The sequence below is a fragment of the Nerophis lumbriciformis genome, linkage group LG03 (assembly GCF_033978685.3).
Source record: "Nerophis lumbriciformis linkage group LG03, RoL_Nlum_v2.1, whole genome shotgun sequence".
NCBI classification, from domain to species: Eukaryota; Metazoa; Chordata; class Actinopteri; order Syngnathiformes; family Syngnathidae; genus Nerophis; species Nerophis lumbriciformis.
The window spans coordinates 20,701,349-20,725,569 of NC_084550.2; the positions used below are offsets into that span (position 1 = coordinate 20,701,349).

The following is a 24,221-nucleotide window of genomic DNA, read 5'->3' on the forward strand; positions in this document are numbered from 1 at the left end:
TTGAGTAACTTCTATACATTTCTAAAAGGGGAGGAATGTAATAGTGATCTATGTTTGTCTGTTGCCATCTCCTGGTGAATGTTGGCTATAGCGTACTGGGGTTACTTTTTGGTTGGCCAACGATTTACGTGGTGTTGCGCACCTGACGTCACTCAGGTCCGCATGGAGCTGGTGGCCACGCCCCCTCCAGCTCCGCCTGAATTTCGGGAGATTTTCGGGAGAATATTTGTCCCCGGGAGGTTTTCGGGAGAGGCGCTGAATTTCGGGAGTCTCCCGGAAAATCCGGGAGGGTTGGCAAGTATGACTTTTGATCGCGACTGTATGTACAGTGATCTATTTATCTATATCTGCACCTTATTGCTCTTTTATCCTGCACTACAACGATCTAATGCAACAACATTTTGTTCTCATCTGTACTGCAAAGTTCTAATTTGAATGACAATGAAAGGAAGTCTAAGTCTAAGTCAGTTGGGTTAAAATGGGGTTATTTTTTTTTAACCCAACATTTTTCTAGTGTATAAATAGCATAGAATGAGAAGGTGAGTCCATAACTTTTGGCCTGTACTGTAAATGTAGGTTCCGAAAAAAACACTCGACAAAATCAGAGAGTTGATATTAATAGACTTTATTAAACATTAGAGATTGTGTGATCTTTGTTAAAGTGCCTCCAGAGTATCTCCCGTGCAACATTCCTCCACAGCATGGCCGAAACCCACTTTACAGGAGTCACTCGCAGCAAACTATTTCAAATACGATTTATGTACCATTTACACGACGACCCCCCCCCGGTGACTCTTCTCCAACGCTGTAGAATACTGCAATTATACACGTCCATTTACAAATGGAAGAAAGGTGAACATAGTGCAAAGACAAAGACGAGAGGAACTCCTTAAACGAGATATTCCACTTCACTCCCGTCATACTGGGAATACAGCGACTACAGTACTATAAATATAGTATATTACAGTAAATGCATTAGAATTCCGACAAGAGAGTACATTCTCACATCCCGGCGTCGTGCGAAAATTCTGTATCCCTGAAATATTTTGAATCTGTGCCTTGTTCAGACGTGTTATTAGCGATGTCAAAGATACAAAATGTGGATTATTACCATCATTCTTTGATTGTCAAAAATGATAAAAGTGTAACATGCGACGTTCCTACCCGAACAAATGCTTTTGATCACCCGTACGTTACGTGGTGTACTTGTATCTGAGTTTGCTAAATATAAAAATGAGCCGAAATTTTTTAATGAAATAAACTGCTGTTCTAAATGTGTCCACTAGATGTCGCAATAGCAATTCTTTGTATCTTTGCAGATGATGCTACATATGTAAAAAAAAACCCAAAAAAACCACGTGATGTTAGTGCACCAGTCGAGAAAAATTAGTAAACTACATAAATAACATCCTGTGATTTGATGTTATTTCTTTATCTTGATAGAGTTAAAATTAGAAAGGGGGACACATTTTATGGCAGCACAGAAATATGCTGAAATACTATGCATCCCCTACTAACTTTTTTTGTAATTAATAAAATGAGTTCAAATGTACATATTTATCTGTAAATTATACTAAAAGTGTACACAATAAACCACATGAAGTTACTACATAATTTGAGGAAAATAGAAGGGGGACACATTTTATGGCAGCACAGAAATATGCTGAAATATTATGTATCCCCTACTAACTTTTTTTGTCATTGATAAAATGAGTCCAAATGTACATATTTAGCTGTAAATGATACTAAAAGTGTACATAATAAACAACACTAAGTTACTACATCATTTGCGGAAAATAGAAGGGGGACACATTTTATGGCAGCACAGAAATATGCTAAAATATTGTGTATCCCCTACTAACTTTTTTTGTCATTAATAAAATGAGTCCAAATGTACATATTTAGCTGTAAATGATACTAAAAGTGTACATAATAAACAACACTAAGTTACTACATCATTTGCGGAAAATAGAAGGGGGAGACATTTTATTGCAGCACAGAAATATGCTAAAATATTATGTATCCCCTACTAACTTTTTTTGTAATAAATAAAATGAGTCCAAATGCATACATTTAGCTGTAAATGATACTAAAAGTGTACATAATAAACCACATGAAGTTACTACATAATTTGAGGAAAATAGAAGGGGGACACATTTTATGGCAGCACAGAAACATTCTGAAATATTATGTATCCCCTACTAACTTTTTTTGTAATTAATAAAATGAGTCCAAATGTACATATTTAGCTGTAAATTATACTAAAAGTGTACATAATAAACCACATGAAGTTACTACATAATTTGAGGAAAATAGAAGGGGAACACATTTTATGGTAGCACAGAAATATGCTAAAATATTATGTATCCCCTACTAACTTTTTTTGTAATTAATAAAATGAGTCCAAATGTACATATTTAGCTGTAAATTATACTAAAAGTGTACATAATAAACCACATGAAGTTACTACATAATTTGAGGAAAATAGAAGGGGGACACATTTTATGGCAGCACAGAAATATGCTAAAATATTATGTATCCCCTACTAACTTTTTTTGTAATTAATAAAATGAGTCCAAATGTACACATTCAGCTGTAAATGATACTAAAGGTGTACGTAATAAACCACATGAAGTTACTACATCATTGGAGGAAAATAGAAGGGGGACACATTTTATGGCACCAGAGAAACATGCTGAAATATTATGTATCCCCTACTAACTTTTTTGTCATTAATAAAATGAGTCCAAATATACATATTTAGCTGTAAATGATACTAAAAGTGTACATAATACTTAAAATGTAAATGATACGAAAAGTGTACATAATAAACCACATGAAGTTGCTACATCATTTGAGGAAAATAGAAGGGGGACACATTTTATGGCAGCACAGAAATATGCTGAAATACTATGTATTCCCCTACTAACTTTTTTTGTCATTAATAAAATGAGTCCAAATGTACACATTTAGCTGTAAATGATACTAAAAGTGTACATAATAAACCACATGAAGTTATACATCATTTGAGGGCAATATACTGCTATATACATAATATTTTAGCATATTTCTGTGCTGCCATAACAGGTGTCCCCATTCTATTTCCCTCAAATTATGTAGTGACGTCATGTGGTTTATTGTGTACACTTTTAGTATCATTTACAGCTAAATGTATGCATTTGGACTCATTTAATTAATTACAGAAAAAGTTATTAGGGGAAACATAATATTTTAGCATATTTCTGTGCTGCCATAAAATGTGTCCCCCCCCCTCTATTTTCCTCAATTGATGTACTAACATCATGTGTTTTATTATGTACATACTTAGCATCTTCAACAACAAAACGTGTGAATTTGGACTTATGTTATTAACCACAAAAAAAGTTAGTAGGGGATACATAATATTTTAGCATATTTCTGTGCTGCCATAAAATGTGTCCTCCTTCTATTTCCCTCAAACTATGTAGTAACTTCATGTGGTTTATTATGTACAATTTTAGTATAATTTACAGCTAAATGTGTACATTTGGACTCATTTTATTAATTACAAAAAAAGTTAGTAGGGGATACTTAATATTTTAGCATATTTCTGTGCTGCCATTAAATGTGTCCCCCTTCTATTTCCCTCAAATTATGTAGTAACTTTATGTGGTTTATTATGTACACTTTTAGTATCATGTACAGCTAAACGTGTACATTTGGACTCATTTTATTAATTACAGAAAAATTTAGGGGATACATAATATTTTAGCATATTTATGTGCTGCCATAAAATGTGTCCTCCTTCTATTTCCCTCAAACTATGTAGTAACTTCATGTGGTTTATTATGTACAATTTTAGTATAATTTACAGTTAAATGTGTACATTTGGACTCATTTTATTAATTACAAAAAAAGTTATTAGGGGATACTTAATATTTTAGCATATTTCTGTGCTGCCATTAAATGTGTCCCCCTTCTATTTCTCTCAAATGATGTAGTAACTTCATGTGGTTTATTATGTACACTTTTAGTATCATGTACAGCTAAACGTGTACATTTGGACTCATTTTATTAATTACAGAAAAATTTAGGGGATACATAATATTTTAGCATTATTTTGTGCTGCCATAAAATGTGTCCCCCTTCTATTTCCCTCAAATTATGTGGTAACTTCATGTAGTTTATTATGTACACTTTTAGTATCATGTACAGCTAAATGTGTACATTTGGACTCATTTTATTAATTACAAAAAAAGTTAGTTGGGGATACATAATATTTTAGCATATTTTTGTGCTGCCATAAAATGTGTCCCCCTTCTAATTTCCTCAAATTATGTTGTAACTTCATGTGGTTTATTATGTACAGTTTTAGTATAATTTACAGCTAAATGTGTACATTTGGACTCATATTATTAATTACAAAAAAAGTTAGTAGGGGATACATAATATTTTAGCATATTTCTGTGCTGCCATAAAATGTGTCCCCCCTCTATTTTCCTCAATTGATGTATTAACAATATACGTTTTATTCTAGACTAATATTATTAATCGAAAAAAAGTTAGTAGGGGATACATAATATTTTAGCATATTTCTGTGCTGCCATAAAATGTGTCCCCCCTCTATTTTCCTCAATTGATGTATTAACAATATACGTTTTATTCTAGACTAATATTATTAATCGAAAAAAAGGTTAGCAGGGGATACATAATATGTATAATCATTGACATCGCTTATAACACGAAAGTGCTGCCGCTCTCTGAACAAAGCACAGAGCTCCGCCCCCAAGCGCGCCCACGGTAGGGGATACCGAATATTTCAGGGATACAGAATTTCGCACGTACTTCTCCTTGCTGGAATAAAAACACCAGCCGGAGGAAAGTAAAGACGTCTTTTTCTCCATCCCGTCGGTCCCCCTCGGACATTCAAAGACTCAACAAATGACGGAAAGAAGCGCACATGAAAAATTGCATCGCCGTTACGGGGTCCAAAGGTTACAAACATCTAATAAGTTATACGTGGGGGAATAACGACTCGCACTATTTCCGCCTCTATTCTCTTTCTTTGGCTGACAAAAGTCACTATATGTGGAGATGTCCTGTGATTTACATAATACAAATCATCACCATGAACTACACGTGAGGATACATTTACGTTTCAATACCTGAATCAGTGTACAATGGAAATGCCTCTTTATATATGTATGTATATATATATTATCATAAATATTATTTATAACACATTTATCACAAGATTGCATATGAAACAGACAACGAGCCAGCATTTTAAAAATGCAGACGTGATCACAGACGTTGTGACAGAGGTTCCTTTCTCCATTCGTTTTAGTACCTCATGTATAGGTGGTCCTCGGGTTTCCGACGTTCCGAGGACATAAAATACAGCAATAGAAACACTAAATACAGGAATTAAATACAACATTAATTTTTTAAAATTCCTTATTTTTATCCCTTTTTATAATCTCACTTGCTGCTACCATCTACCACCACTTAAACCACCCTTTACTATTATTATAGTGATAATAATAATAATAATAAGTAATAATAATAATAAGTAATGTAATCAAAATAATAATATCCATGTTAATTAATATTATTATTGTTGTTATTATTATTATTATCATTATTATTATTATCATTATTATTAGGGGTGTCCCGATACAACTTTTTCATTACCGTATTGGCCGATACCGATATTATTCTGATAGGAAATCAACATTATTATTTTGTACTGGGAAATGTTCTAGAAGGCGAAGGTATGAAAAACACTAAACTTACGGCAGATTTTGAAGAGGAGCAGTAATTTGTCTTTTGCCAACATCCATCCATCCATCCATCCATCCATCCATCTTCTTCCGCTTATCCGAGGTCGGGTCGCGGGGGCAGCAGCCTAAGCAGGGAAGCCCAGACTTCCCTCTCCCCAGCCACTTCGTCCAGCTCCTCCCGGGGGATCCCGAGGCGTTCCCAGGCCAGCCGGGAGACATAGTCTTCCCAACGTGTCCTGGGTCTTCCTCGTGGCCTCCTACCGGTCGGACGTGCCCTAAACACCTCCCTAGGGAGGCGCTCGGGTGGCATCCTGACCAGATGCCCGAACCACCTCATCTGGCTCCTCTCGATGTGGAGGAGCAGCGGCTTTACTTTGAGCTCCCCCCGGATGACAGAGCTTCTCACCCTATCTCTAAGGGAGAGCCCCGCCACCCGGCGGAGGAAACTCATTTCGGCCGCTTGTACCCGTGATCTTGTCCTTTCGGTCATAACCCAAAGCTCATGACCATAGGTGAGGATGGTAACGTAGATCGACCGGTAAATTGAGAGCTTTGCCTTCCGGCTCAGCTCCTTCTTCACCACAACGGATCGATACAGCGTCCGCATTACTGAAGACGCCGCACCGATCCGCCTGTCGATCTCACGATCCACTCTTCCCTCACTCGTGAACAAGACTCCGAGGTACTTGAACTCCTCCACTTGGGGCAAGATCTCCTCCCCAACCCGGAGATGGCACTCCACCCTTTTCCGGGCGAGAACCATGGACTCGGACTTGGAGGTGCTGATTCTCATCCCAGTCGCTTCACACTCAGCTGCGAACCGATCCAGTGAGAGCTGAAGATCCTGGCCAGATGAAGCCATCAGGACCAAATCATCTGCAAAAAGCAGAGACCTAATCCTGCAGCCACCAAACCGGATCCCCTCAACGTCTTGACTGCGCCTAGAAATTCTGTCCATAAAAGTTATGAACAGAATCGGTGACAAAGGGCAGCCTTGGCGGAGTCCAACCCTCACCGGTTGTTTTGCCAACATCCAATACATTAAGCCCGCGGCGCCAGGAAGTTCAATGATGCGGACACGCTTGTTACTGGATACTTTCTAATGGGCTTCTGGGGACGGCGTGGCTCGGTTGGTAGTCACGTTTGCCGTGTCCTTGGGCGAGACACTTCACCCTTCGCTCCTGATGGGTCGCATCAATGTGTGAACGTGTGAGTGTGTGAATGGGTGAATGTGGAAATAGCGTCAAAGCGCTTTGAGTACCTCGAAGGTGGCCCAAATAGCGGGGCCCGCCCCACTGTGGTCCTGATGAGGATATACAGTACAGGCCAAAAGTTTGGACACCTTCTCATTCAATGGGCTTTTCTTTATTTTCTTCTTGATTACTGCTTTGCACACTCTTGGCATTCTCTGGATGAGCTTCAAGAGCTATCGTCACCTGAAATGGTTTTTCACTTCACAGGTGTGCTTGAAGCTCATGGAGAGGATGCCAAGAGTGTGCAAAGCAGTAATCGGAGCGATAGGGCGGCTATTTTGAAGAAACTAGAATATGAAACATGTTTTCAGTTATTTCACCTTTTTTTGTTAAGTACATAACTCCACATGTGTTCATTCATAGTTTTGATGCCTTCAGGGACAATCTCCACATGTGTTCGTTCATAGTTTTGATGCCTTCAGGGACAACCTCCACATGTGTTCATTCATAGTTTTGATGCCTTCAGGGACAATCTCCACATGTGTTCGTTCATAGTTTTGATGCCTTCAGGGACAATCTCCACATGTGTTCATTCATAGTTTTGATGCCTTCAGGGACAATCTCCACATGTGTTCGTTCATAGTTTTGATGCCTTCAGGGACAATCTCCACATGTGTTCATTCATAGTTTTGATGCCTTCAGGGACAATCTACAATGTAAATTGTCATGAAAATAAAGAAAACCCATTGAATGAGTAGAAGGTGTGTCCAAACTTTTGGCTTGTATATTATCTCAAACAACAAAAGTGTTAAAATAATCGATAGTTTGATTTAAGAATCAATAGTAAAGCATACGGAGCCGGTATCGACGTTTCAGTATCGATCCGCACATCACTACTGTCCAGCTTTGCACAAAATTTTAGAATCTAACGAATATCGTTTGATACTTGTTTTGCTGATATCACACCGATCGGATTGGGACACCCCTCATTATTATCGGCCTTAAATACGTCACTTTCATTTAAGGTTTCAAACATTTAGCCTTCTCCTAAATCCACATAAGGCTCACAGGTTGATACTGGTCTTGCAACGAAACCTCTGGCAACCCTCCCGTCTCAATAACGAGACCACTACACCGCTTACTGATGACCGTAGGAGCAGATCCTTTAAATGCTCAAGGACAATGAGTTTCGGATCGTCGTACAAAACGAAGACCGCCTATGTTCATTATAATCTTCGATAAATATCATACTAAACACTATGTACACGTGGTTGGAAAAATCCTCTTATGATACTGTGTGAGATCTGTGCTTTTTTTCTGCGTATCGAACCACAATCTACATCGAACGACACACGATTGAACACACGCAAGTACAAGGAATACCCGGCACACGTCCATCGGTTACCTGGAACTATGCGGGTTACACCTGGAGGAGGACAAATGGGGTTGCGGGGGTTGGGGGGGTCGCAGTCTTGCCGTTGAGTTCTTTTCAGGTGGGGAGCAGTCCGAAAGCCGCGCCATAGAAACGCGACACATGGCGCCAGGCGGTCTACAGGTCCTGACCCAGCCTCTCCAGCTCCTCGATGAGGAAGTCGATGTCGGACTGAGTGGCCGCGTGGTTGGAGACCACCATGCGGAAGAAGTTGACCTTATTACCCTGAGGCTGGTAGCCCACCATGGTGGTCCCCGACTCCATCATCAGGGCCTTAATCTTTGGTGCGACCTGGCGGTGAAACAAAAAGAGGTTAGGCATACGTGATGTTCAATGCTGTAGACCAGTGGTCCCCAACCACCGGGCCGCGGCCCGATACCGGTCCGCGGACCGATTGGTACCGGGCCGCAAAATGAATAAAAAAATAAAAAAATGAATTTATTTTTAAATTTTTTAATTTTTCTTTAATTAAATCAACATAAAAAACACAATATATACAATATATATCAATATAGATCAATACAGTCTGCAGGGATACAGTCCGTAAGCACACATGATTGTATTACTTTATGAAAAAAAAAAAAAAAAAAGAAATCTGCGAAACAGGCTTGTAGGGATGAAACAGCCTCTGTGTTTTTTCCTGACCTAACGTGTGTGTGTGTGTGTGTGTATATGTATGTATATATATATATATATATATATATATATATATATATATATATATATATATATATATATATACACATACATATACAGTATAGTCGAGGTTTCTGTGGTTTACCCGTTATACAGTGCTCAATACCGGGGTAGAGCGGAATATACGTTAGGTCAGGAAAAATCACAGTGGTTATTTCATCCCTACAAGCCTGTTTCGCTGGTTTCTCTGCTCTTCAGGGGATTTTATTGAAGTGTCTGTGGTTGTATATATATATATATATATATATATATATATATATATATATATATATATATATATATATATATATATAGGGTACATTACACGGGGTATGGCCATTGTTACACAGAAGCAAGGCACTACTGTGTAACAATGGCCACACCCCCGTGTAATGTACCCTATATATATATGTAACAACCACAAACCCCTCAATAAAATCCCCTGAAGAACAGAGAAACCTGCGAAACAGGCTTGTAGGGATGAAATAGCCTCTGTGTTTTTTCCTGACCCAACGTATACATACATATATATATATATATATATATATATATATATATATATATATATATATATATATATATATATATATATATATAAATATATATATATACATATATATATATATATATATATATATATATATATATATATATATATATGTATGTGTGGGGAAAAAAAATCACAAGACTACTTCATCTCTACAGGCCTGTTTCATGAGGGGGTTCCCTCAATCATCAGGAGATTTTAATGGGAGCATTCACATACCATGGTTTATATAGGGCACAGGGTGGGTGGGTACAGGCTGGCGTAGGGGCGTGGTGATTGGCTCATGTGTTACCTAGGAGGTGTTTCCGTCTGTGGCGGCATGCTGATACAATTTCGCCAGCCTGTACCCACCCACTCTGTGCCCTATATAAACCATGGTATGTGAATGCTCCCATTAAAATCTCCTGATGATTGAGGGAACCCCCTCATGAAACAGGCCTGTAGAGATGAAGTAGTCTTGTGATTTTTTTCCCACACATACATATATTGCGCTCTACTACGGTATCGAGCACTATTTTTTGGATAACCTTATTAAGACATATATATATATATATATATATATATATATATATATATATATATATATATATATATATATATATATATATATATATATATGTATGTATGTATGTATGTATATATATATATATATATATATATATATATATGTGTGTATATATATATATATATATATATATATATATATATATATATATATATATATATATATGTGTGTATATATATATATATATATGTATATATAAATAAATACATATATATAATGTATTTACTTATTTATATATATATATACATGTATATATATGTATTTATTTATTTATATATATATATATGTATTTATTTATTTATTTAGATATTTATTTATATATATATATGTATTTTTTTATTTATATATATATAATTTTATGTATGTATGTATGTATGTATGTACATATTTACATATATATATATATATATATATATATATATACATATACATATACATATATATATATATATATATATATATATATATATATATATATATATATATATATATATATATATATATATAATGTGTGTGTATGTATGTATATGATTACATATTATTATAATAATATAATGGATGTATAAATATTATAATTGGTTATTAAGAGTATGTGAAAATTCGACCACTAACTCGTTTACTTTCTCCTTAAAGTTTTTCAAACACTCAGAAAAATCAAGCAGCCTAAATGCGCGAAACATGGATAAGTGTAGAGAGAGTGTTTTGCATTTTTACCATCATACCTTGTAATGGGTTTAAATGGGTGTCCATCCATCCATCCATCTTCTTCCGCTTATCCGAGGTCGGGTCGCGGGGGCAGCAGCCTAAGCAGGGAAGCCCAGACTTCCCTCTCCCCAGCCACTTCGTCCAGCTCTTCCCGTGGGACCCCGAGGCGTTCCCAGGCCAGCCGGGAGACATAGTCTTCCCAACGTGTCCTGGGTCTTCCCCGCGGCCTCCTACTGGTCGACCGTGCCCTAAGCACCTCCCTAGGGAGGCGTTCGGGTGGCATCCTGACCAGATGCCCGAACCACCTCATCTGGCTCCTCTCGATGTGGAGGAGCAGCGGCTTTACTTTGAGCTCCTCCCGGATGGCAGAGCTTCTCACCCTATCTCTAAGGGAGAGCCCCGCCACCCGGCGGAGGAAACTCATTTCGGCCGCTTGTACCCGTGATCTTGTCCTTTCGGTCATAACCCAAAGCTCATGACCATAGGTGAGGATGGGAACATAGATCGACCGGTAAATTGAGAGCTTTGCCTTCCGGCTCAGCTCCTTCTTCACCACAACGGATCGATACAGCGTCCGCATTACTGAAGACGCCGCACCGATCCGCCTGTCGATCTCACGATCCACTCTTCCCCCACTCGTGAACAAGACTCCGAGGTACTTGAACTCCTCCACTTGGGGCAAGATCTCCTCCCCAACCCAGAGATGGCACTCCACCCTTTTCCGGGCGAGAACCATGGACTCGGACTTGGAGGTGCTGATTCTCATCCCAGTCGCTTCACACTCAGCTGCGAACCGATCCAGTGAGAGCTGAAGATCCTGGCCAGATGAAGCCATCAGGACCACATCATCTGCAAAAAGCAGAGACCTAATCCTGCAGCCACCAAACCAGATCCCCTCAACGCCTTGACTGCGCCTAGAAATTCTGTCCATAAAAGTTATGAACAGAATTGGTGACAAAGGGCAGCCTTGGCGGAGTCCAACCCTCACTGGAAACGTGTCCGACTTACTACCGGCCATGCGGACCAAGCTCTGGCACTGATCATACAGGGAGCGGACTGCCACAATCAGACAGTCCGATACCCCGTACTCTCTGAGTACTCCCCACAGGACTTCCCGAGGGACACGGTCGAATGCCTTCTCCAAGTCTACAAAACACATGTAGACTGGTTGGGCAAACTCCCATGCACCCTCAAGGACCCTGCCGAGAGTATAGAGCTGGTCCACACTTCCACGACCAGGACGAAAACCACACTGTTCCTCCTGAATCCGAGGTTCGACTATGCGGCGTAGCCTCCTCTCCAGTACACCTGAATAGACCTTACCGGGAAGGCTGAGGAGTGTGATCCCACGATAGTTAGAACACACCCTCCGGTTCCCCTTCTTAAAGAGAGGAACCACCACCCCGGTCTGCCAATCCAGTGGTACCGCCCCCGATGTCCACGCGATGCTGCAGAGTCTTGTCAACCAAGACAGCCCCACAGCATCCAGAGCCTTAAGGAACTCCGGGCGGATCTCATCTACCCCCGGGGCCTTGCCACCGAGGAGCTTTTTAACTACCTCAGCAACCTCAGCCCCAGAAATAGGAGAGCCCACCACAGACTCCCCAGGCACTGCTTCCTCATAGGAAGACGTGTTGGTGGGATTGAGGAGGTCTTCGAAGTATTCCCTCCACCGATCCACAACATCCGCAGTCGAGGTCACCAGAACACCATCCTCGCCATACACGGTGTTGATAGTGCACTGAGGCGGCGGATGGTGGTCCAGAATTGCTTCGAAGCCGTCCGGAAGTCGTTTTCCATGGCCTCACCGAACTCCTCCCATGTCCGAGTTTTTGCCTCTGCGACCGCTGAAGCCGCACACCGCTTGGCCTGTCGGTACTTGTCCGCTGCCTCAGGAGTCCTATGAGCCAAAAGAACCCGATAGGACTCCTTCTTCAGCTTGACGGCATCCCTCACCGCCGGTGTCCACCAACGGGTTCTAGGATTACCGCCACGACAAGCACCAACTACCTTGCGGCCACAGCTCCAATCAGCCGCCTCGACAATAGAGGCGCGGAACATGGTCCATTCGGACTCAATGTCCAGCACCTCCCTCGTGACATGTTCAAAGTTCTTCCGGAGGTGGGAATTGAAACTCTCTCTGACAGGAGACTCTGCCAGACGTTCCCAGCAAACCCTCACAATGCGTTTGGGCCTGCCAGGTCTGTCCGGCATCCTCCCCCACCATCGCAGCCAACTCACCACCAGGTGGTGATCGGTAGAAAGCTCCGCCCCTCTCTTCACCCGAGTGTCCAAAACATGAGGCTGCAAATCCGATGACACAACTACAAAGTCGATCATGGAACTGCGGCCTAGGGTGTCCTGGTGCCAAGTGCACATATGGACACCCTTCTGTTTGAACATGGTGTTCGTTATGGACAATCTGTGACGGGCACAAAAGTCCAATAACAAAACACCACTCGGGTTCAGATCCGGGCAGCCATTCTTCCCAATCACGCCTCTCCAGGTTTCACTGTCGCTGCCAACATGAGCATTGAAGTCCCCCAGTAGAATGAGGGAATCACCTGGGGGAGCACTCTCAAGTACTCCCTCGAGTGAATCCAAAAAGGGTGGGTACTCTGAGCTGCGGTTTGGCGCGTAAGCGCAAACCACAGTCAGGACCCGTTCCCCCACCCGAAGGCGGAGGGAAGCTACCCTCTCGTCCACCGGGTTGAACTCCAACGTACAGGCTCTGAGCCGGGGGGAAACAAGAATTGCCACCCCAGCCCGTCGCCTCTCACTGCCGGCAACGCCAGAGTGGAAGAGAGTCCAGCCCCTCTCAAGAGAACTGGTTCCAGAGCCCTTGCTGTGCGTCGAAGTGAGTCCGACTATATCTAGCCGGAACTTCTCCACCTCGCGCACTAGCTCAGGCTCCTTCCCCCCCAGCGAGGTGACGTTCCACGTAACAAGAGCTAGCTTCTGTAGCCGAGGATCGGACCGCCAAGTGCCCTGCCCTCGGCTTCCGCCCAGCTCACATTGCACCCGACCTCTATGACCCCTGCTATGGGTGGTGAGCCCATTGGAGGGGGGACCCACGTTGCCTCTTCGGGCTGTGCCCGGCCGGGCCCCATGGGGACAGGCCCGGCCACCAGGCGCTCGCCATCGTGCCCCACCTCGGGGCCTGGCTCCAGAGGGGGGCCCCGGTGACCCGCGTCCGGGCAAGGGAAATCTGGGTTCCTTGTTTGTTTTCTTCATAAAGGTCTTTGAGTACACCCATAAATGGGTGTATTTTATTTTATTTTATGCTGATTAGACGTTTTTTTTACTATAATATCCACAAAGTTATATGAGAAGGATGTGTTATGTGTGACCATATATGTTGAATTTTTGTGCTGGTTGGATGTTTTCCCCCCCGCACCATGACTAGGGAAGGTTGTTTGGACTGGGTCATATAAGTCTACGCTGTGCAATTGAGATACTTTTGTCAGCCACCTGGCAACTATCAGCCCGCTGACTTGCAAAATATATGAAAAAGCCTTGCGGGCTGAATTGAAGAGGGTTGAAGAAGACTATAGGCGGTGGGGTCTCACCCTGTGGAGCTTTTCTCGCCTCTCCTCGCTCTCCGGCATGCCCCTCAGGCTGGGTGGAATATACCAGAAGCAGACGTTGGTGTGTTGGGGCTGCAGACAGGAGTAGTCACACATGTGAGGGTGCAGAAAAAACAACAGCTTGATGCATGCCCATAACAGTCTGACTTACCACTCCATCAAACACCATCTGGTAGCCCTCTCTGTTCTTGATCTTGTTGTACAGGTACTGGGACAGATCCAAGCATCTGTCGATGTGCTGCTCGAATCCAATGGTGCCCTGGGAGGAGGAACACATTAATGCCATTGTCACGGTATCGTTTATTCAGTAGAATGGTACCTCTACTTAAGAGTGTCTTGAGATAAGAGCTGTCTCTTGGCTTATTGCCATGCTTTAAGTCACAGGTGTCATACTCAAGGCCCGGCGGCCATGTGGTCCGCCACATTATTTTATGTGGGCCCGCATATCATTTTAATGTGGTCTCGCATATCATTTTAATGTGGTCCGCCACATTATTTTAATGTGGTCCGCCACATTATTTTATTGTGCCCCGCCACATCATTCTGTGTTCCACCATGTAATTTTAATGTGCCCCACCACATCATTCTAATATGGCATACCAGATCATTTTAATGTGGTTCACCACATCATTCTAATATGGCCTACCACACCATTTAAAGTGGCCTGTCACATAATTTTAATGTGCCCACCACATCATTATAATATGGACCGCCACTTAATTTTAATGTGCCCCACCATATCATTGTAAAATGGACTGCCACATAATTCTAATATGGCTTACCACACCATTAAAGTGGCCTGTGACATCATTTTAATGTGCACCACCACATCATTCTAATATGGCCTACCACATAATTTTAATGTGGTTCGCCACATGATTTTCATGTGCCCTACCACATAATCTTAACGTGGTTCGCCACATGATTCTAATATGGCCTACCACACCATTTAATATGGCCTGTCACATCATTGTAATGTGCACCACCACATCATTCTAATATGGCCTACCACACCATTTAATGTGCCCCACCACATCATTCTAATATGGCCTACCACATCATTTCAACGTGGTTCGCCACATGATTTTAATGTGCCCTACCACATCATTTTAATGTGGTTCGCCACATCATTCTAAAATGGCCTACCACACCATTTAACGTTGCCTGCCACATCATTTTAATGTGCCCCACCACATCATTCTAATATGGCCTACCACACCATTTAATGTACTCTGCCACATAATTTTTTGTGCCCCACCACATCATTATAATATGAACTGCCACTTCATTTTAACGTGCCCCACCATATCATTGTAATATGGACTGCCACACCATTTAATTATGGCCTGTCACATAATTTTAATGTGCACCGCCACATCATTCTAATATGGCCTACCACATCATTTCAATGTGGTTCGCCACATGATTTTAATGTGCCCTACCACATAATTTTAATGTGGTTCGTCACATCATTCTAAAATGACCGACCACACCATTTAACGTTGCCTGCCACATCATTTTAATGTGCCCCGCCACATCATTCTAATATGGCCTACCACACCATTTAAAGTGGTCTGCCACATAATTTTAATGTGCCCCACCACATCATTCTAATATGGCCTACCACATGATTTTAACGTGCCCTACCACATAATTTTAACGTGGTTCGCCACATGATTCTAATATGGCCTACCACACCATTTAAATGGCCTGCCACATAATTTTAATGTGTACCACCACATCATTCTAATATGGCCTACCACACCATTTAATGTGCCCCACCACATCATTCTAACATGGCCTACCACACCATTTATTGTGGGCTGCCACATCATTTTAACGTGCCCCACCACATTATTATATGGACCACCACTTCATTTTAATGTGCCCCACCACATCATTCTAATATGGCCTACCACACCATTTAAAGTGGCCTGCCACACCATTTTAACGTGCCCCACCACATTATTATAATATGGACCGCCACATCATTTTAAAGTGGCCTGTCCCATCATTCTAACATGGCCTGCCATGTCATTTTAATATTGTTTACCATTGTTCCCTGAAAAAAAGGGACCCAAACACACAGCTACTGTAAATGTGTATGTATGATTTATACACACATACACATTGGCCCCCCAGACACATTTTTTCTCTCAATGTGGCCCCCGAGTCAAAATGTTTGCCTACCTCAGTCTTAAACATTACACCCATCATCAAGATGCATAAGTAACATAAACAAACGACCTACCTAATAAGGCGGAACAAAAATAATAACATAAGCTCGAACCGCCACTCGTTCATAGGCACATTCTAACGGTCTGTCCCGTTACCTTGGCCTTCCACATGAGCCAGAACTTGAATATGTCGACATGGCGACCACACTGGATGGCTTGGTCGCCGGTGTCGTACGTGACGTCGTACTGCTTGTCCGGTTGGAACAAATAACCGGCACACATGGAGTTGCACCCTCCCATCAGTCCCTGCCAACACACAAATATCTCCGTTCAAGGCTACTTCACACGGCAGGAAGGGATGGAGACGAATGAGCTTTTATAGTCGGACGTGTTCTCTACCTTCTCTCTGACCAGGATGGCCGAACACTGCAGAGGCACACCCATCATCTTGTGGGGGTTCCATGTGACGGAGTTGGCCCTGCAAAGTTTAAACAAGATACATATATATATATACAAAACAGGTACATTAACCCTTAGATTGACTATACACCCCGAAAGGGACACGATCATAAACATGTCATAGGCCAACAATAAACACATACTTTCTTTCACTTTCAATACTTAACATTTTTTTTAAACTTCACTTCTATTTATTGAGAATTTTTATTTATTTTTATTTGTATGTTTGTTTTTACGTTTTACGGCCTTTTTGGGGAAAAATACTACATTTGTAAGTGCAAGTTAAAACTTTACAATGTAAAGCCAAAGCCATTTATCAACAACACCCAGAAACGCCGCCGGGCTTCTTTGGGCCTGAGCTCATCTAACATGGACTGATGCAAAGTGGAAAAGTGTTCTGTGGTCTAACGAGTCCACATTTTTGGAAACTGTGGACGTCGTGGCCTCCGGACCTAAAAGGAAAAGAACCATCTGGACTGTTTTAGGCGCAAAGTTCAAAAACCAGCATCTGTGGATGGGGGTGTATTAGTGCCAAAGGCATGGGTAACTTACACATCTGTGAAGGCACCATTAATGCTGAAAGGTACATACAGGTTTTGGCGCAACATATATTTCCATCCAAGCAACATTATCATGGACGCCCCTGCTTATTTCAGCAAAACGATGCCAAGCCATCGTAGTAAAAGAGTGCGGGTACTAGACCGGCCTGCCTGTAGTCCAGACCTGTCTCCCATTGATAATGTGTGGCGCATTATGAAGCCTAAAATACCACAACGGAGACCCCCGGACTGTTGAACAACTTAAGCTGTACATCAAGCAAGAATGGGAAAGAATTCCACCTAAGAAGCTTCAAAAATGTGTCTCCTCAATTCCCAAACGTTGACTGAGTGTTGTTAAAAGGAAAGGCCATGAAACATATCCTTTCCCAACTACTTTGGCACGTGTTGCAGCCATGAAATTCTAAGTTAATTATTATTTGCAAAAAATAAACAAAGTTTATGAGTTTGAACATCAAATATGTTGTCTTTGTAGTGCATTCAATTGAATATGGGTTGAAATGGATTTGCAAATCATTGTATTCCGTTTATATTTACATCTAACACAATTTCCCAACTCATATGGAAACGGGGTTTGTAACATGGACCGATGCAAAGTGGAAAAGTGTTCTGTGGTCTGACGAGTCCACATTTAAAATTGTTTTTGGAAACTGCGGATGTCGTGGCTTCCGGACCAAAAAGGAAAAGAACTATCCGGACTGTTTTAGGCGCAAAGTTGAAAAGCCAGCATCTGTGATGGTATGGGGGTGTATTAGTGCCCAAGACATGGGTAACTTACACATCTGTGAAGGCGCCATTAATGCTGAAAGGTACATACAGCTTTTGGCGCAACATATGTTGCCATCCAAGCAACGTTATCATGGACGCCCCTGCTTATTTCAGCAAAACGATGCCAAGCCATTGTAGTAAAAGAGTGCGGGTACTAGACCGGCCTGCCTGTAGTCCAGACCTGTCTCCCATTGAAAATGTGTGGCGCATTATGAAGCCTAAAATACCACAACGGAGACCCCCGGACTGTTGAACAACTTAAGCTGTACATCAAGCAAGAATGGGAAAGAATTCCGCCTGAAAAGCTTCAAAAATGTGTCTCCTCAGTTCCCAAACGTTTACTGAGTGTTGTTAAAATGAAAGGCCATGTAACACAGTGGTGAACATGCCCTTTCCCAACTACTTTGGCACGTATTGCAGCCATGAAATTCTAAGTTAATTGTTATTTGCAAAAAAAAAAAAAGTTTATGAGTTTGAACATCAAATATGTTGTCTTTGTAGTGCATTCAATTGAATATGGGTTGAAAAGGATTTGCAAATCATTGTATTCCGTTTATATTTACATCTAACACAATTTCCCAACTCATATGGAAACGGGGTTTGTAACATGGACCGATGCAAAGTGGAAAAGTGTTCTGTGGTCTAACGAGTCCACATTTCTAATTATTTTTGGAAACTGTGGACGTCGTGGCCTCCGGAACAAAGAGGAAAAGAACCATCTGGATTGTTATAGGCGCAAAATTCAAAAGCCAGCATCTGTGATGGTATGGGGGTGTATTAGTGCCCAAGACATGGTTAACTTACACATCTGTGAAGGCACCATTAATGCTGAAAGGTACATACAGGTTTTGGAGCAACATATGTTGCCATCCAAGCAACGTTATCATGGACGCCCCTGCTTATTTCAGCAAAACGATGCCAAGCCATCGTAGTAAAAGAGTGCGTGTATGAGACTGGCCTGCCTGTAGTCCAGACCTGTCTCCCATTGAAAATGTGTGAAGCCTAAAATACCACAACGGAGACTGTTGAACAACTTAAGCTGTACATCAAGCAAGAATGAGAAATAATTCTGCCTGAAAAGCTTCAAAAAATTGGTCTTCTCAGTTCCCAAACGTTTACTGAGTGTTGTTAAAAGGAAAGGCCATGTAACACAGTGGTGAACATGCACCTGTGACAACTTTTTTTGCAATGTGTTGCTGCCATTAAATTCTAAAAAAAAAAAAAAAAAGTTTCTCAGTTGGAACATTAAATATCTTGTCTTTGCAGTCTATTCAATTGAATATAAGTTGAAAAAAATTAACAAATTTACGAATTACACAACGTGCCAACTTCACTGGTTTCGGGTTTTGTATATAATGCCTGCTTTTTACATTTTATTTTTACATTTTTTTTTACAAAGTATCAAAATGGCCCGAGCATGTGGCCCCTGGTGAAAAAAGTTTGGACACCCCTGCTGTAACCTGTTTTGAAAAATTAATTTTTATGGCGAGAAATCGATTCTCAATGGAATTATCACCCCAAGAATCGGAAGCAAATCGGTCCACACATTTCAAGGAACGTACCTCTCGATTCCGCTGAGCTTGTGGCGGTGCTTCCTGGACATCAGCAGCCCGCCGCCCCACGCTCCCTATAGGAGACGAGACGCCGTGGTTACCGGAAGGCAAGAACCAGGGTAAAAAAAACAGTCCGATTCAAAGTATTCCTGCTCACATCCACGTGCAGCCACAGGTTGTACTTCTCGCAGATGTCAGCGATCTCATTGATGGGGTCAAAGGCTCCGTAGACGGTGGAGCCGGCCGTGGCGTTGACGAACATCGGCACGTAACCCTGATGAACAAACAAATATTATACAAATCTGTGATTTTTTTTGGCACTGATTCACGTAAAACCCAACGGTGGCATATTACGGTTGCAGGGTTGCAGACTGAGACCATACCACCTCTACGCAATGTTGCAATTTTCCATTTCCACAAAGCTCCGACTTAACACTTGTGTAATGTTCATACTTGCCAACCTTGAGACCTCCGATTTATTTATATATATATATATATATATATATATATATATATATATCCTGAAAATATGCCAACAAAACTGTGTTTAGATAATTGATACTTCAAACTTGCATAAATAAATATTAAGGAATATAACATTACTTGGCTTCTGAGAGCTTCAAAATGTAAAGAATAAAATGCTAAAGTTGTTGATAAACAAGCAATTATTTTAATAATTAAATATGGTCATTTTAAATGAATTATTATGATCATTTAAAATTAATTATTTCATATATGTTTAAATTAATGTATAATTCTATGGCTGGATGTAATAAGGAGTCAGAAAAAATACAAATAAAAATACAACTAATTTTGATGTTTTTAGCAAAACATAGTAAAAATTTATTTATTTATTTATTTTTAATTAATAAATATATTTATTTTTAGGTAGGATAAACATAATAATACAATTTATCTCTAGTCTGGATGATTTAGTTGTTGTCACCCTGTTGTCCTCCTGTCATAAAAAAAAAAGGCTGTCCTCACTCAGGTCCGCATGGAGATGGAGGCCACGCCCCCTCCAGCTCCATGCGGACCTGAGTGAGGACAGCCTTTTTTTTTTAATTCTCCCGATTTTCAGCCGTAGCTGGAGGCCACGCCCCCTCCAGCTCCGGCTGAAAATCGGGAGATTTTCGGGAGAATATTTGTCCCGGGAGGTTTTCGGGAAAGGCGCTGAATTTCGGGAGTCTCCCGGAAAATTCGGGAGGGTTGGCAAGTATGGTAATGTTCATATTGTTGTTACTCAGCCGGCGTTTGTGGGTCTGATGCAATATAACAAATAAAATATAACAACTGGACAGCAGTTATCTTAATTAGCTCATTTTTAAATGTTGCAATATATATATATATATATATATATATATATATATATATATATATATATATATATATATATATATATATATATATGTATATTTTTTTACCAAAACCAATAAATATTTAGTACCTTACACTTAGACTTAGACTTAGACAAACGTTAATGATCCACAAGGGAAAGTTACAAAGGATGGAAAGGATAATGCACACAAGGGCACAAAAAGAGGGCGAAAACAAAAGGTATAAAGTAGAATAAAAATTAAATAATAAAATATAACATATGTAGTATTTACATATTATATATACAGTATATAATATATACTGATTCTGGTATATTATATTATATTTTTTATAAAATATAAAATCAACAATAATGAAAAAAAAAATATATATATGCAGTCGTCGTCAAAAGTTTACATACACTTGTAAAGAACATAATGTCATGGCTGTCTTGAACTTCCAGTAATTTCTACAACTCTTATTTTTTTGTGATAAGAGTGATTGGAGCACATACTTGTTGGTCACAAAAAACATTCACAAAGTTTTGGTTCTTTTATGAATTTATCATTATTTTATTTTTGTTTCGTCCGACCACAGAACTTTTCTCCAGAAGGTCTTATCTTTGTCCATGTGATGTCAGATGAAACAAAAACTGAGCTGTTTGGCCACAATACCCAGCAATATGTTTGGAGGAGAAAAGGTGAGGCCTTTAATCCCAGGAACACCATCCCTACCATCAAGCATGTTGGTGGTAGTATTATGCCCTGGGCCTGTTTTGCTGCCAATGGAACTGCTGCTTTACAGAGAGTAAATGGGACAATGAAAAAATTCTTCAGGACAAGCTAAAATCATCAGCCCGGAGGTTGGGTCTTGGGCATAGTTGGGTGTTCCAACAGGACAATGACCCCAAACACAGGTCAAAAGTGGTAAAGGAATCAGGCTAGAATGAAGGTTTTAGAATGGCCTTCCCAAAGTCCTGATTTAAACATGTGGACAATGCTGAAGAAACAAGTCCATGTCAGAAAACCAACACATTTAGCTGAACTGCACCAATTTTGGTGGTCAAAAATTCAAGCAGAAGCTTGTGGATGGCTACCAAAAGCGCCTTATTGCAGTGAAACTTGCCAAATATTAACATTGCTGTATATATACTTTTGACCCAACAGATTTGCTCACAAATTCATAAAAGAAGCAAACTTCATGAATGTTTTTTTGTGACCAACAAGTATGTGCTCCAATCACTCTATCACAAAAAAAAATAAGAGTTGTTAGAAATGCCATGACATTATGTTCTTTACAAAAAAGTGAAATAAAGGCCTTACCTTCTGTTTGGCGTCAATAATCTTGGCCTCCAGATCGGCGGGAATGACCCTCCCCCTGAAAAAAATACAACATGGTCGTATTGTTTGAGGAGTACACAAGTATACGTTTTACTGCATTTATCATGAACGTATGCATTAAAGGACCTTTCGTCCGTGCTCAACAGAATCACGTTCTCAGTGCCAAAACCCAGGGCAGCCCCGGCCTTCTTTATGGAGTAGTGGCTCTGTAGGGAGCAGAGGGGGGAAAAAACCCATCACTGACAGAAGCACTCGTACAGTACGCAATCAGTCCATTAAAAGGGTTAAATTATAACTATCAACTCTGTAATGAGATGTTTTGTTACGTCTCGTGGAACATACATGTTCAGACGTGAAGAGAACCAGGCGAGGAGCCGCCGACATGCCCTTGGTTTTGACCTCCGGGAAGTACTTGTAACGTGCGATCATCACACTGTACATGTTGGAAATGGCGCCCCCTGTTGGGCAGAGAAGACATGTTTAAAATAGGAACTGACATTAAATTGTTGAGTTGAGTTGAGTTTGAGTTTATTTCGAACATGCAAGTATACAACATGATACATCACAATCCAGTTTGTCTTTTCAACATGTTCGGAAAGGAGTAGGAAGAAGCAGAGCTTATTTAATCCTACCCCTTTTCTTTTACATAACAGTTGCTAAAACTTTTGTTCACTTCCTGTTCTCAATTTATTCACAATATACTCCATAAGTAATCACAATAAAATAAGTAAACAAATAATTTATGTGAATGAGTGTTAGGAGCACAATGATTTATTTGGAAAAAAAAACACTTTTTCCAAAACAAAAGCGGATTTTTTTTGTCAAAAAATCGCACTGGACAATTTTTTTTACGCATATTTGTAAATGTTTTGGTCCTAAATTAAAAAAAATTAAGCATAAGAAAGGCTAAACTACGGAGCCCCTGAAAGGGACGTGGGGGAATTTTATTTTTTAATAATTTTTTATTTTTATTTTATTTATTTTTTTATATGTATCTCGTGCGCACGAGAAACTATCTCGTGCGCACGAGATACATATTTTAAAAAAAAATAAAAAAAATAAAATAAAAATGTTATAAAAAAAAAATAAAAATCCCCCATGTCCCTTTAGGGGCTCCGTACTAAACAAGTACTACAGTAGTATTGGTCACCAGAAAGGACTAGTGTTGTCCCGATACCAATCTTTTGGTACTGGTACCAAAATTATTTTGATACTTTTCAATACTTTTGTAAACAAAGGGGATCACAAAAAAAATCCATTATTGGCTTTATTTTAGCAAAAAATCTTAGGGTACATTAAACATATGTTTATTATTGCAAGTTTGTCCTTAAATAAAATAGTGAACATACAAGACACAGACACAGACACAGAACTAAATCAACAACTAAGGAAATAGACAACTACATTACATATATACTGTCCGAATAATTGTATCTAAGCTATCACAAAACTTTGTGTTTCAATGAGTTCCCGGCGAGCAGACAAAAGCTGTCTTTGATCCTACCAAGCAGAAGGCTTGTAAAACTCCACTGTGTAGGATGGGAAGCAACATGAAGGTGTTCTGCTTCTTTCATGTATTGTAAT

General features: G+C 40.4%; 1 protein-coding gene across 2 annotated transcripts in view; it reads right to left on the reverse strand.

Annotated features, from left to right (window-relative positions):
- Positions 1-609: 609 nt before the first annotated feature.
- LOC133580825 (glutamate decarboxylase 1-like) overlaps positions 610-24,221 on the reverse strand; it is a 59,792-nt gene continuing 36,180 nt past the window's right edge. For both annotated transcript variants that reach the window (XM_061935061.1, XM_061935053.1), the window contains 10 exons: positions 22,980-23,095; positions 22,764-22,843; positions 22,620-22,674; positions 20,138-20,254; positions 19,990-20,054; positions 17,043-17,121; positions 16,800-16,949; positions 14,618-14,725; positions 14,449-14,538; positions 610-8,678 (listed from right to left, as the gene is read on the reverse strand). In XM_061935061.1, the coding sequence (XP_061791045.1) occupies positions 8,505-8,678; positions 14,449-14,538; positions 14,618-14,725; positions 16,800-16,949; positions 17,043-17,121; positions 19,990-20,054; positions 20,138-20,254; positions 22,620-22,674; positions 22,764-22,843; positions 22,980-23,095 (1,034 nt within the window). In that variant the 3' untranslated portion in view covers positions 610-8,504. The remainder of the gene's footprint in view (positions 8,679-14,448; positions 14,539-14,617; positions 14,726-16,799; positions 16,950-17,042; positions 17,122-19,989; positions 20,055-20,137; positions 20,255-22,619; positions 22,675-22,763; positions 22,844-22,979; positions 23,096-24,221) is intronic.